This window comes from Puntigrus tetrazona, chromosome 23, assembly GCF_018831695.1.
Source record: "Puntigrus tetrazona isolate hp1 chromosome 23, ASM1883169v1, whole genome shotgun sequence".
NCBI classification, from domain to species: domain Eukaryota; kingdom Metazoa; phylum Chordata; class Actinopteri; order Cypriniformes; family Cyprinidae; genus Puntigrus; species Puntigrus tetrazona.
In genome coordinates this window covers 1476330-1495693 of record NC_056721.1, presented here as the reverse complement: position 1 = coordinate 1495693, position 19364 = coordinate 1476330, and the positions used below count along the sequence as shown (strand labels likewise).

The window sequence follows — 19364 nt, the reverse complement described above, 5'->3', positions numbered from 1 at the left end:
TATGGTTTTTGAGAATTGAGTATAAATTCAGTGTTGCATTCAGTTTCCACTTGTGTGAACTTATAGGAGTATCATAAAAATTAAGGGACACATATATTCCACATTTAAAAGCCTAACTATTTAACTAAATAACTATTTAGTCAAATAAAAATCTTAAAAATAAGATTTGCAGAACTTTAAGAAACTAGTAGATGCGTGTTTAAGAGCAATACAAGTGGGTAAATATTTCCGCGAGGACAACAGCAGCAGGTGATTATGTGCTTTATTCAAAGTTAAACATGTCTAATGTGGGTTTAAATATCATTTTGCATGACCTTATAGATATACACATACTGAAAGCAACAACAAAGTTCACCTCAGAACTTGAAAACAAAATCAAGCAAAGATGACGGTTAAAACTGTGAACCAACAGTGTATTCAAAAACCGAGATGTTATCAGCCACTCAATATGTACATTTGCTGATGTTAAAAAGCTTTAATAGTTGGACACACAAATTGCTGGAAATCCTGTCGTTGCATGTAGTCAATGTAATTTGCCTCTTTGCATGAGAATTTAAAACCCTTTTCTCTATGGTAACTTTTAATACTACACTAATTATAATATAAGTAATATAAATATTTGAAAAAAAAAAAAAATTCAGTGGTCATTAAAGGACCAAAATTAAGTGTTTAGTACCAAAAGAAAAAAAAAATTAAATATACTTTTTAAATTTACTTTATTCAAGTACAACTTAAACCGGCTACTTTTTACTTTTACATTTCTGAAGAAAAAGCATTACAATAATCTAACCTCGAGGTCATAAACGCATGAATTAACATGACGTTGAGAGCATAGGTCGTAGTTTGCATATATTTTTAAGATGAATTAATCTGGTTTTAGCCAGGTTTCTGTCAGACATAGCAGATCTAGGTTCTGATCTTTGATCAAATGATTTATATAAAGTCATAAGAAATAAAAATATTAAGCAGGACCGTGATCAAGAAGAGAAAGTTGAGCATTACATTGCATGGCATGTGAAGAAGACTGAAAACTTTGCACAGAAAGTAACGGACAAAATGTGACAGCCAGGACAAGCAAAAATATACAGGATATTATAGGACTTCCAAAGTTTCTGATAGATAGTATGTAGTATGTTGTGGACCCATCAACATAAAGTGTTAGAAGATATTAAGCACACAGTCTACTAATACTCTAATGACTAGCAGATGACATGTAGAACTTTAAATCAGCAACAAAATCTGAAATTAACTGCCCCATGATTGTTGTTTCTTATGCTCAAATAGCATTTAAAAAGCTTATTTTTCACATTTGACATTCAGGTTTCTATGGGAACTATCCTGCTAAGATTGTGCATTGCAGTTTCTTCTATTCATAAGTTAGCATGTGCAAATAATGTCACTTATAGGAAAAATATGTGTATATATATATATATATATATATATATATATATATATATATATATATATATATATATATATACACACACACACACACACAAAAGACATGCAAATGTTTATTCGCAAGCCTAAGCGATTGTGGCAAGAAACAGAAACAGTAACAGTAAGGGTATGAGGTTCATTTAGGACTGTACAGGCAGATAAATTCTGTCTATTCAGAAGTAACAGTTCATCCTGTGATCACTTGTCAGCAAACCCTGTCTAAGGTGCAATATTTGTATATAGCCTAGTATAACATTTGAGGTTGAGGCATCCTGTCAGAAAGAGACAGTTTGACACCATGCAGAATCTGTAAGTTAACTCTTCTTATTTTCAACATACAAAAAAAAACAAAACAAGCATAAATGTTGTGATCAGTATTTTATAAACAAAAACATCAAATATCAATGAAAGGACATAAAAAGCATATGCAAAAAAAGCATATGCTTTAACAGACTTATACAAAAACTCTAGGCTATTAAATGTAAAGTATGCAAACACATTGAATTACACTGCAAGTCATTTTTAAAATGTTTATTTGTAGGAGGAGCATTGTTATGCTAAAAACTACTATAAAAACTATAAACGGTATAAATTAAATAACACTATAAACTAAATAAATTGTGTTAAACAGAATACTTTGTTTAAAACAAGTAATATCACATAAAACTACAAGAAAACAGACAAACCAACAATCAAAAACACTATGTATTGTTAGCTTTCCAAATCTGGAAAAAGTCTAACTTTAGGCTAGACATCTATTTTCAGCATATAATATTTGTGAATATTGTTAAGGCTACTTAGCAGCATTTTATTAAGAGTTTAATATTCAGCATTTATTTTCTTAAATGTCTTATCATAGTTCTTAATCACACCATAACATACAGTAGACTTCTGCCACTGTTTCTATCATAATTTCAGAATTAAATAACTTGTTAACATTTGTCTTCTCTCTCACAAGCCAAAAACTCTAGGATGGATCTTCTTAAATGGATCTTCAATCTTCTAATGGTCCTGGTAATCATTACATCCCTGTATTTGCACTACTGTGGAAAACATGAGATGATGCGGTGAGAGGTTGATTCAATCTTCATTTTTATTTTCATGTTTACTCTATCCACAACTCTCAAACAACGTCAACATTAATCCAGATAAATTTGAATATGGTGAATAGGTTGTATATGTTTAGGCTACCCTTTGCTTAGTTACAACGTCTATAGCTGTGTAAATAACAATAGTTAAGAAAGCATCATAATTTCATTGTGAATTCTCAAATATCCACTCTCTTTAGTTACTGTTGCCATCTCACGTTCTCACACAGTAAAAATATGCGTTGTGAATCAAAAAGGGAAGCTGCCATCATGCAGACAGACAAGACAGAGCAGGTTACTTCTGCTTTGAAACAACATGTCAGGCCTTGTTTTGCATTTGCAACATTTTTGCATTTTTTATGAAATTTAAGGAACAATAAAGTGCAAAGAAGGCTTGATGGTAAACCACCAAGAAAAGCAGAGAATGAAGCTATGGAACAGCATCATTTATGACAGGATCCATAACTAGTACTAAACCTCTGTTTAGATTAATTAATTGTATGATACTTGCATTGCCTCATTGGTGAGGGTTTAGATACAGTTTCGAATGACAGTCTTGATGGTTCCGAGGTTTTGGACTTGCACTCACGTTCTTCTGGTCTGAAGAGTGACGATCTCCAAAGATGTCCTGACTCATTATGATTGAGAGTTTCTTCCCAGGTAGAAGGTGAAAAGAGCTAAGAGGGATATCTGCTGAGATCTGAGGATATTTGGTTAAATGGAAAGTCAAGACCACGAGGTCTGGCACCAGAACTTAAGGGTTGCCGAGGTGCTCAAATTCTCATCTCCTCAGTGTCCCACAGGACGGCAGCTGTGCCGGTTTCAGAGGACGAGCAGTCGTGAGATGTGGGAGAGACCAAAATGTAGAAGGTGGGGCATTGGAGCTAGGCTTTTGAGGCTAGGCTTTTTGAGGTCTGTGAACCTTTGGAGGGGGAAGGTATGACTCTTTCTCTCTAAGCATAGTCATTTGACTGGATTAAAGCCAATGATGTCTTGAACATAGGTTTGGAAAACAGACATGGAGAGATATTTTATGACTCATCAACATTCATCTCTATACAATACCAAAGTCAACAATATGCTCATACTGAACAATGGATTCAAAGAAAGCTTTTGATAGGCAATTGATTAATAAAGATTCATTGTTCATTTTGTCTTTCCAAAATAAAGAACTGTGCTGCAGACATTCCTTTTAGGCCATAAACCAGCTTTATCAGTTGGTTGCCAGGGGAACTTGGTCTGTTCTTGCTTTGGAGATGCATTTCGGGGGAAAGGTCCACAGACCCATAGTTGTCTTTCTAAATGGTCCAAATGCTACAACACATTGTACAACAATAATTACTGTTTGAGTATTTTTTAGGATTGGGGTAGGTCTAGACCAGAAGTTGTGTTGAAGGAGTGTATTGCAGATCTACAATGGCCTTAATAACCATATTTCCTAAAAATGAAATTAAGTTGAATATGGTTTTAGTCTGCCTTAACTTTCATTGAATAACATGATGCAGCGGTGCCCTGGGCATGGACTGATGAAAGGTGATGAAGTGCAGGTGTGGCTGATTAGAATTTAGGTGACTGTGAGCGTTGTGGTTGGCTGGTGGGAGAGCCTGGCTGATCCGTTACACTTAGATTATCTCTCAAACAATAAAAAAATTAAATCAACATTTTGGCATCCTTTGCGTTTAAAGCAGCTTTTGGACTAGGTGCACTTGCACATAGTTTTTCATGGAGCTTTGCTGGTAGGTCAGAAGTAGCGTTCATGGTGAAATGTTCGGAATGCCTGAGGCATGTACTGTTGGTAAATTTTGGCATCTCACCTGAGATGTATTGTCAATGCTTTAGAGCAACAGCAACTTCATTTGGTGAAAACCCACTGACACCTACTAGAAAACACACAAAACAAGCAGGTTGTTGAGATGATTAGGCAGCTGCTGAACTGCCCTGTGATGTTTGGACTTTGTTTGGATGAAACAACATGAACCGGATGCCATGAAATTGTCAAGTGGCAAGGAAAAGTCAAGTAAGTACACAGCTTTCTGAACATCCCTGACAAAACCCTTTGTCCTTCATGGAGTTCTTGCTACTGTCCAATGCTTCATGGATGTGTTCTTCAGGGCTGAAAGACTGGTTTGCTTCTCATTTGGATGCTGTGGTAAAGCCTGATGTTGATTATTCTTGACTAGGGGCACACATTGAAGCCTAACAGCAATGAAAATAATTTCTCAGTATTTCTGTTGGCCTAAGCTTTAATATTTGTGGCAGTAATGTTGCCTTTATTTGTCGTGGAATGTTGCCAGTTCAAACAGTAATAACCCAATTTAGATCTGTTTTGTTCTCTTATTTTACAGAAGTGAAATGACAGACAGATTTAAATTACTGAACTGCATGAAACTTCGTCAAAGGTTCTCCAACATCACTCTAGCAAAGAGGTCAGAGGCTCAGAAAATAAATTTGAATAAACATATTGTTAAAAATATGAGCAAATAATTTAATAAATGATATACAGTGACCAGGTTTTTTATCAGTCCCTTTTTTTTATACATAAATGATGTAGTAATATCTCTTTTTCCAACAGTATTGATGTGATGAATGTCACTAGGTATCTCTCAGCATTAATGAGCTGTCCACATGTGTCCAATAAGACCAAAAAGGATCTAAACAGGTGTGTCACGAAACATACATACTGAGCCTGTCCTCCAACAAAAAACAACTTTATAGGTGATTTGTGCAAGTAACTTATTTAGACCTATACGTTTCAGAGGTAAGCGCCTTTTAGTGCGTGTTGCATTGGTCGTCATGAAATGACGTATGACGGTCATTATTAATCCAAAAGTGATTTGTTTAAATGCATTTAGTGGACTTTTTACACCGATCTCACTGTGATTTAAATATATTTTACTAGCTTTAATTCGTACGAATGACCACACCTAACCCCACCCCTAAACCTACCTGTTACAATTTTTTTTGCAAAATCGTGATTTATAGGGCATATGCGTTTTATGAGCACATGCATTCTTTAGGTTTGAACTCATGATCGCGTCTCATTTCACAACACATCGCTCTACAAACTGAGCTTCATGAACCCTGAATCATGAAGCGTATAAAATATTAATATGCACTTATCCTATTGCAGACAGGGGAGCAATTGTAGCATTTCCTCGGATGGGTCGTATTTCAGGGATTTATACAAACAACCTATATGAGTTTATTGGCTGGAGGACAGGTTGGAAATAAAGCAACACTGCATCCGAAATTGCATACTTCCCTACTATATAGCATGCAAAAAAAAAGAATGAAAGGCGAGTTGTATGTCCACAAATTCATAGTATTCAAAAACAGTAGGCGAGAAGAACCCAGATGACCTACTGATTCCATTTCTGCAATACGCATGAGATGGACACTGTTTTGTCCTTATTTGGCCACGGTAAAGGAGCTGTCATATTCTAAAAAAAGTGTTAGAAACCGACGCAGCTCTTTTCAATTGTAAGTAACATTACCTCAGAGAAAAACGTTGTTCATTGGGGTTAAATTGCATTTGTTTCTAATAATCAAAGTAAACGACTGATTAAGTTTAAACATCGTAAATCGATCGTAAAAGGTTTTTCAATCACTACTTAGCACATCAAGTTTTTTTTTTTGGAATGTTTGCGCTGTCACGTTGACGCATGACATGTGGCGGCATCGACATTGTGAATTTCATTCATACTACCACGTTCATACTCTATAGAATGGACTGTTATAACGGTCTGGCAGTGTGTTGAAATTCAAATGTAGTATCTACTCAAGTAGTATGCGATTTCGGACACAGCATAGATATATGACTGTTGGCAGTGCATATTATGTCCGATTCTGCTCCTGGAGGCCCAGAGTTCTGGGCAGGTGTGTTGATAGCCAGATAAACAAACCATCCATAAGCAGGACTGGACACTTATATGTGCGGTAAAATGGCATGCAGTAAAATTATCTAACGCAGTCAATAAAAGCAGTGTTAACTTCTGCATATAAAGACAATGAGAAGCACACTTTAAAGCTGTATGAAAGTAATTATATAAACAACTGAAATATTTCTCTTTCTCTTCAGATTAATGCTGCGTTTGTGTTGTAATGCCACGGATTCATTATACCTGACAAAGAAGAACACCGCTTTAAATCAAAGTATTACATATGAGACCTCAAACAGGGTGTACAAAGTGGAAGCTGCACTTCACAAAATTCTACCCGAGGTTTGTCCTTTCCACCAGACTCCGTTTTTCTGATATGATAGTACAAAACTTTTTAGTAACACTTTGCAAGCAGGTTTTGTTTATATTAGTATAACATTAGTACGTCCTAACTCCATGACGTGTGCTCCATGACGCGATGCTGCGACACGTGATAAAATGTACATTTTCCATGTTTCGGTCCTAACTATCCTATTTTAGAAATGTTTTAGAAACAGGACAACAATCAAACTACGACAGTGATGATCTCAAGTACTGATTAGGTGCTTCATTCAATGTTAAAAGTGTCTATACTGAATATCATATTACATGACATTTATAGTCATATGGAAAGCGACAGCATATAGTTTGTCTCAGATCTTGAAAGCTAAGTTAACTTAGAGCAAACATGTATGTTAAAACTGCAAACCAAAAAGATCTGGCATTGGATTCCATCTTTGTCATTCCATTGTCACTCAGTACAAATTTAATGTTAAGGAGGTTTGATGTTCATTAATTCGATTCAGTCGCTATTGGGCTGAAAGGTGGATGATTATTGGGACCCTTGGCTGAGGGAGAACCCCCAGCAATTTCAACTGACTGGCCAAGGCCAGCCTTCAAGATCTCACTACAGCTGACAGGCCACTGCTGTGCACCATCACAAATACCTGCACAAATTTGCATGCGTTTTATACCTTTACCAATTTAAACAGTCAAAAGAGTTTAAAGCAACCAAGCATAAGAACTCAACCGAGTAGGCTGCTCGCAAGCTGTGTCCTGCGTGCACACAGAAAGACAATTCTCAGAACAGAGATCTCCTTCACATCCTCCTGCACCTGAACTAACAAATACACCTTGCCAGTTTAAACATACAAACACAAAAAGACACAAAAGAGCCTAATTCAGCGCCTGAGCGCTGCGTTCTGTGCACACAGTGCACATGCAGAGAGATACATCTCACAACACTGAATTGAGTTTTGCCTCTTCTTGCACTTGAATTCATACATTGACAAAGTGATGTTGAAATACCTGTATTGGCAAGTATTCAAGAAAAAGCTTCCGGTTATGTCTTAAGAGGAGACAATGCACCTGATTTTGGGCTTTTTGGTTTTTCATGAAGTTCTTTTTCAGAATAGTGGAAAGAAAACATACAAAAGACACTTTTAAGTGTTTCTTTTATAGCATTTGTGTCAATAGATTTAAATTATAATACATATTTTTGAAGGCTGTTTTCTCAAAATGAATTTTTTCTCTTACACCGAGCCATAAATCTCCACTTCAGTAGCACTTACACACACATCAAACTTAAATTTTTTATTCCTGTCTATATCCAGAAGGTTTTTACAGAAGAATTTGTTCATATATAATTTGTTTGATTATGTACAACATTTTATTCCCCAAAAACATATTTTCTGTGTTCCAAGTATTTTCTGAATTATGGATTGACAAAATGAGATACTATGGAAGGCATGTAATATGCCCTGCAGCTCAGTCGATCTACGCCATCTGGCCACTGATCTCCATTCCTCACCTATCATGGCATCCAGAGGTCATTCCAGTCTCAGACTCTTTCTAAAAACAATAGTCCCAATAACCTTGGGCAAAAAAAGGATGCAGAGAAAGGCTACGTATTCAGTAATGGTTCAAGTTCCCAAGTTCAGCCCAAAAACTTCCAGTATCCATCCCAGAGCTCAGTAACATTTCCATAGTGCCCATAATGCCTCGTCACATCATGGCCAACACACCAGAATAATGCCTGCTACTAGATAATCGTCAGGTGGAAAAGTCTAGCGTCCAACGTGGAGGATCCTCCACTGATGTCGGTACAAGCAACAAGCATCCCACGGTCTGTGCAGTTAAACCCACCAGTGCCAGAGTCCAGTGCATAACACAGTGTTTTCGACAGTTCATGAACCCTTTCCATCGAACCCAGTGAAGGCCATTCCTGAGTCAGCAACAATCATCAAGCCAGCTCCCTTAGAAGCCACACTAAACTCAGTCTTATTAGTGAACTCCTTTTAAGTTTACCTTCAGTCCAAAAGCCTGTGTTAGGTGTATGAGAGCTCAGAGCACAGCTCAAGATCTGCTCAATCCCCTGACCAGAGTTCAGAAAGGGCTTGTGTTCCAGAGTTTAGCTCAGAGAGGGCTCCACACCCCAAGTTAAGCCCAGAGAGGATTCTTGTCCTTGAGTCTAGCCCAGAAAGGGCTTCTGTACCCAAGTTTGGCCCAGAGAGGCCAATCCTGACCTGACCTTTCCCATTAAATTTAGATCTCGTAGATCATAGATGAATGACACTGATGTACAAACGTCAAACATTGATTATAAGCCTAAACTTAAAAAAACTGGTTATAAACTGGTTCTTCGCATCTGATCAATAAAGATGTTGATCCAGGAACACATCGAACTCAGCTAAATCAGGTTCTGCGTACTACCACTATGTAACTCTGATAGTATGTTCTTTGTTTTATTAGGACTTTCTATGGAGCAGCCGTGGTCATCTGGGCCGATGTGCTGTGGTGGGCAATGGAGGGATTCTGAAGAACAGCAGTTGTGGAAGAGAGATTGACAGTGCAGACTTCGTCATCAGGTACATCATGCGCCACCCATATTGTCATTATTTCTGACATCTTCAATAGTATAATCTTCATCTTCATTTCAGTAAGTAGAATTTTTGCATTGGGGCTCTTGCCAACCCAAGGCAACATAAACTTGGTTACTCATTGGTTAAACTTTATACTTTGTATCTTTGTTAGAGTGTAATTATACATTTGAGTACTTTGTAATATTAATTAACACCATGTACTTACTACAGTATAAAAATTATATGTATATGTAATTTACTGTTATCATAGTACATACATATCTCATGCATAGCAAGGACACTGTAATCTAGAGCAGCAGACTAATTACAAAACTGGAGCGAGTTATTATGAGCAGAGCGAAATACAATACATATATAGAAATAACAATAAACACGTCTGTTGCAGATTTTTACAGTGTACTACAGGTGAGAATCTGTCATATAACTTCTAGAAAGGCTGTTGTTTGAATTCATGGGGATCTCAGTTTTATGAAATATTAATGTTCCTACTTATCAGAATTTTGCCTTGAACTTTAAATGCAGCAGTTTTTAAATTATGTATATTTTTTCAGGTTGAACTTGGCTCCCATTAATGACAGTGATGTTGGGCTGAAGTCTGATCTTGTGACCGTCAATCCCAGTCAGCTCTCTGCAGAGTGAGACACAATTATTAAGATTAACTAAGATGTTAACATGCATTTATGTTGCAACTGATCATTTGTGTGTGTGTGTGTATCTCTACAGAAACATGGCTGCGAATCCAGGTCCGTTGGTGGGGCGCGTGAGCGTGTATGGAAATGCGCCTCTGATAATTCCAGCCTTCGCATACACAGTGTGCACTGCAGTGTCAATTAAAACCCTCCAGGTTCTCCAGACGCTCAGACCTCAGCAGCCCGTGGTGTTCTTTAGTCCCTACTACCTCAAGTCATTGGACCGTTTCTGGAAGAGGAAGGGGCTGAAAGCAAAACGCCTCTCCACAGGTTTCATGTTAGTTAATACGGCTCTAGAGCTGTGTGATGATGTCCGTTTGTATGGATTCTGGCCATTTGACGTCAATCTAAAGCAGCAGATACTTCAACACCATTATTACGACAACAAACCACCCAATCTGCACATACATGCCATGCCAGAGGAGTTTTTCCAATTGTTACAGCTTCACAGCCAGGGGGCGCTAACACTGCAACTACAACCCTGCTTATAACTCCCTCTCTCTCTCTCTCTCTCTCTCTCTCTCTCTCTCTCTCTGTCTCTCTCTCTCTCTCTCTCTCTCTCTCTCTCTCTCTCTCTCTCTCTCTCTCTCTCTCATGCACACATTTGTGGTTTTCGGGGAGTCTCCATAGGTGGCATTGTTTTTATACTGTACAAGCTTACTTCTTACAGTAAAGTACTGGCATTTTTTTAACCATACGTCCGTTGTGATATCCATGTCATTATACTCATTTGTGTCCTCATAAACCACAAATGCAAGCACACACACATTCTCATAGGGCACCTGTTAAATAATTAACATGGTTTAAGTTCCCGCTGTTCTCGTAGAATACCTCTAGACGAATTCTCGATCTCATAGAGCAAGAAGACACACGAGACGTATATTTCCTTACTCCAAAAGTTTATTCCAGAATACAGTGATTTATATGAGCGTTTTCAAAGGGGAGTTTTACCCCTCTAGCCAATGAAACAAAAGATGACATATGTTGTATTCATGCCAAAAGATATGTTCTTATATAAGATAAAGGAAATTATGAACATATAAGAAACACTGTTGGACACTGAAAAACACTTCTTCTTGTGAAGTATCAAAAGTGTAGAGCAAACTCATTCAACCCACGACTGAACCCTTCTAACATGTTAGAAGGATATTATATATAATATATACTACAGAACACTAGGGGGAGATATAAAGAAAATCACGCCTAGGAGGAGGGAAAAAGATCAGACAGAAAGAGTCTAAGGGAGAGTGTGTTCAAATCTAACAGCACCTTTTTCTGATGCTTGGACAGAAATCTTTTAATATTTTCTATTTTGCATTTGTTTTCTGCTTTACTTGAAAAGCGCTCCGACCCGATGGCTACGCAAACAGAATAATGTCATTAGAGTGCAAAGTCATCAAAGTATATCCCTGTGTATTGAGGAAGAGGCTGAACTGTGAAAGTTACGAAATGAAATCAGCGGTTTTGTTTCGGATTTAGCTTCACTCAAATGGGAAATTTCCGATATACTCATTAAACCTGTTTGCTATTCACATTTCAAAAAGAATGATCGGTAAGTCTGGATTTGAATGTTCACACCGACTTCCAAACTAAAAATCAAACCACTAGCTTTAAAAACACTTATAATATCACTGATAAAAATAGAGTAACAAGATTATGTAAATTCTTGAATGCCTTGTGTGTTCAATAGAAACCAACAGCCTTAAATAACAGTGAAATCATCCATGTGATGTTTTTCTTACACTTTTATATCTTATCTACCTTCTTATCTGTGCAAACAATATTTTGTCATGATGGTCCCTTACGAGCATTCTGCTGACAATAAGTAATTTTGCATCTACATCTAACATCTACATCTTTCATTATAAGTAGACTGTGTAATTATTATCTGATAACTCTTTATTGTGATGATCTATTGTGATGGTCACCTTTATTAAGAATCATATGATGCTTCTTGATGTCTGTGTCTAAAAATACTAGTTTTCAAAGACTCTTATGCACGATGTGCTCTAGATGATGAACTATTGTAACATAACTATAAGAGCAGCTCTCTGCTTACATGCTTTAGTTCCAGAAGATCGATTACTCAAAATCTAGACATATGAAGAAAACAAAGTTATTTTGGGCATAATCAAGTTAATGCCTTGACTTATTCATGTGAAAGTAGCTGACAACTGCTTACTATGCAGCACTGAGTTCTCTGCGTCTCAACAGTACACACGACATTATGGAGAGAGATCAAATACAAAAAGTCAAGGGTCAAGAGCCCAACTAAAGCTATCACTGATCCCCATGATGGTAAAACATCACCATCTGATCCTCCGTAATTGTTAAAAACTGCAGGTGTTCATCTGATGCTCCATAATTGTCAAGATCCGCAGGTGTTCATCACTGATGCACAATCATCACTTAATGATCGTTGAGGACTTGACTCTAGACTTGCCTTTGTCTTGAAAATAATAAATGTGTTCAACTTTGCAGTGCTGACAAATACACCGATCGGTGTCCGCAGCGCCGCTTTAAGTCAAACACAACTTTTGGTTTCTGGTCTGGTGAAATCAGCTGCTGAGTTCATGGCTGGAATCAACATGTGGCAGGACTCTACATCTCTGGAGCTCCGTTGCTGAAGAGCATTGAACCGTTTTCTCCCGTATTCTACTGTACAGATGTCAATTTACTTTTTCTTCAACCTGAGGTTTACTCATTGCACTTTTTGGTGTGAAAGGTATATGAGTAACGTTGCATTGTGACCGCTATTTTGAATTCTGTCGCGTCGCTGTGAAAGTGACGTGATGACTTGAGCTTGAGTTGAAAGCAAAGTAAAGATGCTAGATGTTCGCTAATATGATGTTCCCAGATACCACAGTATATTTGCTATAAATATACTTTTTTAGAGAGTAAATAGTAGCGAATAACACAATATTGTAATGCATTACTTTTAAAATTTAGAATTTATTCTAACCCTAACCTTATCAGTCTACCAATACTCGACTAACGAGAGTTAGTAGAAACGTAAGGCAATGTTATTTAGTCAACAGAGTGTGTTAAAGGTACCATCAAAATAAAGTGAAACCAATGAAATAAAGTGAAAGAACACCAATGAAAAGGAAAGCCACACCTTATATAAACCTTTATGTACTCATCTGGTTTGATAGCAAGTATTGAACCGTCATGTCACGATCAAAAGAAGCCCCTCGGAACAGAGATCGTTGAGGCTTACACATCTGCAAAGAGATTTACAATCATTTCTAAAGGTATTTGAAACTCAACCATTCTATTAAATGTATAATAATGCTAAAATGGAGATGGTTTGGAGAGTGGGGTTCTGAATACATTGTTTGACAAAAACCAAACACTCCACTTGAAGAAAAAATAACCTTAAAGCAGGGTGGTGGAAGAGTTGTGAAGCTGTTGTGCCGCTTCAGGGCCGGGGAAACTTGCCTTCGTAATGAATTCCAGATTATAGTGTGGGAGAAAAAATGAAGCGGTAAAAAAGCTGAAGCTGTAAGTGGACGGTTGGAAGATGATATTTCTGTACTTCTAAATATACCCCCTGTAGAAGTGAGCACAACCATTTCTAAACAGCTTTGAGTGTCATTCACTTCCACTTTTTTTTTTTTTTGAATGGGGTGTAAAAACATCTCAAAAACCATTTTTACTTAATTATGTTACTTTGAACCCATCAAAGCTGCATTATTGTACATTACATTATTAAGTTAAGAAAAGGACGCACTTACCATTTCGTAACACAGTATATGTGAAAATGTTTGATTTTAGCATTCCAGCATGTCAATAAAAACAATACAATTTTTTACAAATGATTAATAAAATTGGTTCAAATTTTTTTCAGTGATTCTTTAGGACCTACAGCATAAATTGCATAAAAAGGTAACACGTTATGTATTGCAGTGGTTGATTTGTTTTTCTCAATTTGGGTAGAAGTTGCACATTTTGTATGAAGTAGAGGGGTTGCTTTATCATACATATGTCAGAGTTTATAAATAAAAGGTAAATTATAACATTTCATCCATCAAATATCTAAATACATAAGATTTAATTCTGTCAACCAAATATAATTGTGCGTTTTCAATTCCATTCCCAGATGGAAACAACAGATCATAAATTGACAAAATCCATAATATATTACTTGCATTTGAGGCTTCATTTAAATAAATAAATACATACATAATTAAATGCATAGGCAGTGTTGAGCACATGCACCGATAAACAATGTCTCACCAGAAGAGAATCGTGGCAAAGGAACATTCTGTCATGCGTTCACCTTCCAAACCTGTACGCAGTAATATTTTTAAGGAGAATTTGACTCTTTATGCAGCTCTTTTCATAGTTCACCTTGTCTACCGCATCTAAGTTCAAACCCGATAAAAGAGCAATATCACATAACTCTGTACAACATGTAACTTAGACATTCCAAGTCAACTATAGAGGGGTTTTTTTGCCAAAAGTCCCCTAGTAATTAGAAATTGCCAATCTGTCCCCCAATATCTGGAATTTTTTGCACTGATCTGCTGCACTCCACTATGGCTGTCAGACTTGTGTTTTGCGCCCTGCGTGTATGCCCATATTTGGTTTTCCTGTTCCTGTTCTCGCTTTGTCATTAGTGTTTCTTTGATTTCTCAGTTGATTATCTTGTTAAGTCCTCATTGTTTGCCCTACTGAAACGCTGTGTTTCTAGTGTCCTGGGTTGGCTGTCAAGTGTCTTCTAAGTGTCTGTGGTTCAGTGATTGTTATTTGTTCTAAGGAGAGCAATAGCAGTGTTGACAATGGCTTTGCTATTCATTAACTTGACAATTATTGTTGCAGTTATCGTTATTGAATAATCTGTAACACTTTACAATGAAATGCCATTTGTTAGCATTAGTTAATGCTACTAACATGAAGAAAACAGTGAACAATACCTTTATTAAATTGTTAGTTCGTGTTAGCTCGCGGTGCATTAACTAATGTTAGCAAACAAAACTTTGCTGTACCTGCTGTACTAACTAAATGAAACTTACTGTAAATTATTACAGAATAATCTATATCAATATGCTTCTTACAAGGCATCTGTCATGTAGGACCTCAATAGCACACAGGTTTGGAAGGAATGAGAAGGGATGACAGGATTTTCATTTTGGATGAACTATTTGAGAGTGACGTCACTTTTTTTCTATGTTCCTTGGTATTGCGAGTTGCCGGGTAGTTAACCAGCTTAGTTAACAAGTCAAGTGGTGTGAAATCATCTCGCAATACTAATTAGTATGAGATTTTAAGGCAAATGTATCATCGTCCGCTTTTGCTCCGATCAGTTCCTCGTGGTCTAAAGGAAGTCGCTGTTGATTTCGTTGGACAGCTGGCTGACTGCCACCTCACTGTGAGTGGAGCCAATGAGGATGCGTGCTGTCCTTTGGGGTGTGATGTCCAGGTAATGCCCTGTTTGTCCTTCTGGACAGTGTCTGCATGACTGGTGGCTCTCGTTCAGTCCATTAGAGACCCACGCGAGGTTACACTTATCCTTCGTGTTCAGTTTTGAAAGGCTTGTCGTGCCTTTCTGTCGGCTGTCTGTCTGGCATATGCAGGGACAGAGCGTTCTCTTGCATATCGTGGCGTCCCGGCACAGGGATTTCCGGAAGCTGGGCTTAAAGACGAGGTAGACCATCGGATTGTAGAGGGTGGATGACTTGGCAAACATGGCCGCCATGGCAAACGCTATTGGAGGCACCAAGTCTGGTTCAGTAAAGGCCGCCCACATGGATACCACCGCATACGGGCTCCAAGCCATCAGGAATCCAATACATACCGCCACTGACAGCTACATAAGAAGAAAAACATAGACAAAAATATCAGCATTACTCATGGCTAAGGTTAGGTTTAGGTGTAGGTTTAGGTATTTGCAACACTCGCAGTCTCAGGACTCATCTCCGCTTGCTTTACAGACACTGTGAAGAGAAGACTGCACTCACTGTCTACTGCTCTCATCCTCTGATCAGCTCTTCCACTGAAACTGGCTGCTAAGATCCAAAAAATAAAATCTGCACACAGTAAATGGCAGGGCTTTTAATGGATGCATGTGCAGACTAATCAATATGGCACTGAGGATAAGCTGTCTCAAAAACGCTTTGCTCCTTTTTTACACTTTTGCGCACTTCTCACTGTTTTGGTACGGCCTCTAAGGAAGACTAGAATAAAGATTTTTTTGAGGAGGTTTAAGCCTTGCTGTTTACAGTGTGCGGATTCTATTTTTGATTTCGACTATATATCAATTACTTTTGTTTACATAGCAATTTCTATATGTAGCACTGAACAGTAAACAGGAGAATATCATTAACAATATGAAATATGAAATTATACAATACCATACAACATTTACTGTTAATGATATTGACATGTAGCAAAGTTACATTTCGTGATTTCTAAATTAGACACCTAGTATCAAAATAAAGTGTCATCCAAAAGCTTACCGTATCATTTTTAATCATATTAATTATACCACTTGACATTTCAGTTATTTGGAAAGTTATTGAATGTCTTCAATACAAAAAAATGATAGCAACCAGTAAGGAATCACTATTTCTACTACGTCCGACAAGTTAAAAAGACGTGGAATATGTAGTCACCGATCTCTCTAAATCTCTTACCTTGACGAGAAGAGTCTGCACGTTGGAGATTTTGTTCTGAGGAGAGACGTGCTTCTGCACTGCATGCTGGGCCCCCCGGACCGTCACCAGGATGAGCGTGTAGGAGAGGATGATGATGGTGCAGGGGACGATGTAGCAGAAGAAGAAGAGGCAGACGATGTAGATCATGGCTGGTGTGTTGTAGCTGGGTGCGTGCCAGTCGATGCAGCAGGCCGTGCCGTAGGGCTCTGAGCCATACTGACCCCAGCCTGAGAGAGGACCTACTGCAAACACTGCAGCGTAACACCACACACCAACCACCAGCAGACGCGCCTGGGACGACGACAGCTTATTACCTGAACAAACAAATACAGACTGATCAGGCTCCAAATAGCATTCTGGCATACTATTCCAGTGTGAACAAATAAATGCAACCACGGAGTGAATGTTCTATCACTGACACTCTGCTAAAACAAACTCAACAATTATAATTTAACTGACTAGGTAGTAGTTATGGGGGAAATTGGTTCAGTAGATAACAACAGTCAAAAATATTGTTTAATTGTGCATTCCAATTCATCTAAATTGCAGTTGAGTAAAAATAAAAACAAACTAAACACGCAAATGCTAATACAATAAATGCATTTTTAAAAACGTATCATCACATCCATAGTACATAGCAAAACGCATTCAGCTCTTCACCAGGTCTCTTATTTCAAAGAATCACAGCCTGAAATGAAATTCAGTAATCTGTAAAACTTTAAATTAAAATTTTTAACTTCCATCCCCTATTTGGCCATTTTTTTATGTTAGAAGCTGAAAATGCTCAATGTGACACTTCAGCATAACAGCATCACAATATGTGTGTGAATGAGTCAGAGCCTCGGTAACTTACCGTAAAAGAGGGCAGACGGAGTTAGCCTGTAGAAAAATATTATCGCTCCAGTAAATGAAAGGGTTTAAGCGTACAGCTAAAGTCACTCGCAGCGAGTGAACGGGAAGGGTTATAATCACTTTAGCCTTTGGCTTTAATGTACTGCCATAAAATTTTTAAAAACTCATAGGAATCAAAAAAGAGAATTTTACAATGGTTAAATATCATCAGTGTCCAGCACAGTTGGTATTCAGGGTGGAGTGTAATTGTTAATTTGACCATTTTCTCTGCCTCCACTGAACCAGTTGCGGTGTAACGTACTTTCTGTGAACCACAATCTTATGGGTTTAAACACGGAGCAACATGTGAGTGAGCCGATATGATTTTTAATGTGAAGCTGCTAGGCTTGAATAATTTAATTTACAATTCATTTATATAATCTAGGTTTTCGAAAGAAAGGAGACCTGCTGTTTCACTGCGCCAAATATTTGAACTCTTAGGCAAAATCAACACAATGCAGTATGTGCCTTACGGACACAACAGAATTGGAATGAACCCCTCCAGGAAGGATCTGGCTTTGTACATGCATTTAAAGGAAGAGCGTTTCAGTCTCAAGTGATGAAACAGATGGTTTGAGGGAGAAGGTAGTTGCTCTGAAAAATGTGAGAAAAGTGTTATTTATTCTGAACAGCTCTTAAAGCAGCTCATGTTTACTATTCAAACCAAGTGAGTGCAAGGAGTGTCTATAAAATGTTACTGAAAGTAACTCTCACATTTGAAAAACTCTCACATTTGACTCATGAGCTTAATGTTGTGGTACATTGGGGAATTGCCACATGGCTTGATGTTCTTGAGTTAATGTCCAGAAAATGTCTCCAGGTTATGCATGTAAACATGGTTCCTTGAGGGAACGAGATGCTGTGTCACAATGCTTTAAAGAACGGCTCCTTACGGTGGAACCGCTGTCAGCCTCTGGAATGAAGCAAGGGATGCCGAAAGTATGGCCCGAGATACAGCATTTTGTTCGCTCGAGTAACCATGGTTATATGCGTGACTTGGAGAAGTTCCTTTTCAGGTACTGGAGCTGCATCACAAGTCTTTGGGAACGAAGCACCCATGCCGCCAGGCATCGAAGTCCCTGCCAAGTGTAGGGGCAAGAGCATGGAAGAGCCTGGAGTTGAACCCATGTCTAAGTCGTAATAACGGACAGAGGTTAGGGGTGTGGACCAGCCCGCAGCGTTACAGATGTCCAAAACAAAGACACCTGCTAAATACGCCATGGAGGCCGGCACATTTTAAGTGTGAGGCTACAAAAGGGTACAAAAACACTTTGGCCAGTCCAGGCACTATAATAAGAGAGGGCCACTGAAGTCTAAATAAGAGAGGGCCACTGAAATGGCCTGAAAGGGTTCACAGCAAGAATGCAGTCTTGGTTGTGAGATGCCGATTCGATATCTCCTCTATGGGCTCAAAAGAGGGACAAAGAGCCTCTGGCACCACAGTCAGGGGACACAAAATTGCACAGGCGGCCTCATCCTCAACGCACTGCAAATGAAGCACATCATCAGGGGGTATTTACATATTGAATCAACAATCGTCAATCAAGAAGGTAAGACGATGTTGCCGCCACATGCACCTTTAGTGTGGAGTGGGTTAACCGTAGCCTTCAAGAACTGCAGAACTGTACCAACTGGGCAGTTAGCTGGGTCGAGTGGGCAAACTCTGCACCATGAAGTGAAGAATATCTACTTTGGGGCGTACACTTTCATCGTTGAGGTAGCTCTGGATTGAACGAGGGTCTCAAAAGCTTCGGTTCGGAGACCAGAAACCAATATACAGTTACAATACATTACCCAC

At 38.2% G+C, this 19364-nt stretch overlaps 2 protein-coding genes across 3 annotated transcripts in view; one reads left to right on the top strand and one right to left on the bottom strand.

Annotated features, from left to right (window-relative positions):
• Positions 1 to 1665: 1665 nt before the first annotated feature.
• Positions 1666 to 12982, top strand: LOC122328511 (alpha-2,8-sialyltransferase 8E-like). Its single transcript, XM_043224235.1, has 8 exons — positions 1666 to 1749; positions 2399 to 2507; positions 4874 to 4954; positions 5101 to 5187; positions 6607 to 6748; positions 9197 to 9312; positions 9879 to 9962; positions 10051 to 12982. Exons 2-8 carry the CDS (start codon positions 2413 to 2415, stop codon positions 10505 to 10507), a joined length of 1062 nt encoding a protein of 353 aa, XP_043080170.1. The 5' UTR covers positions 1666 to 1749; positions 2399 to 2412; the 3' UTR covers positions 10508 to 12982.
• Positions 12983 to 13052: 70 nt separating this feature from the next.
• Positions 13053 to 19364, bottom strand: part of opn7b (opsin 7, group member b) — a 37162-nt gene continuing 30850 nt past the window's right edge. For both annotated transcript variants that reach the window (XM_043224224.1, XM_043224223.1), the window contains 2 exons: positions 16655 to 16989; positions 13053 to 15828 (listed from right to left, as the gene is read on the bottom strand). In XM_043224224.1, coding sequence (XP_043080159.1) covers positions 15337 to 15828; positions 16655 to 16989 — 827 coding nt within the window. In that variant the 3' untranslated portion in view covers positions 13053 to 15336. The remainder of the gene's footprint in view (positions 15829 to 16654; positions 16990 to 19364) is intronic.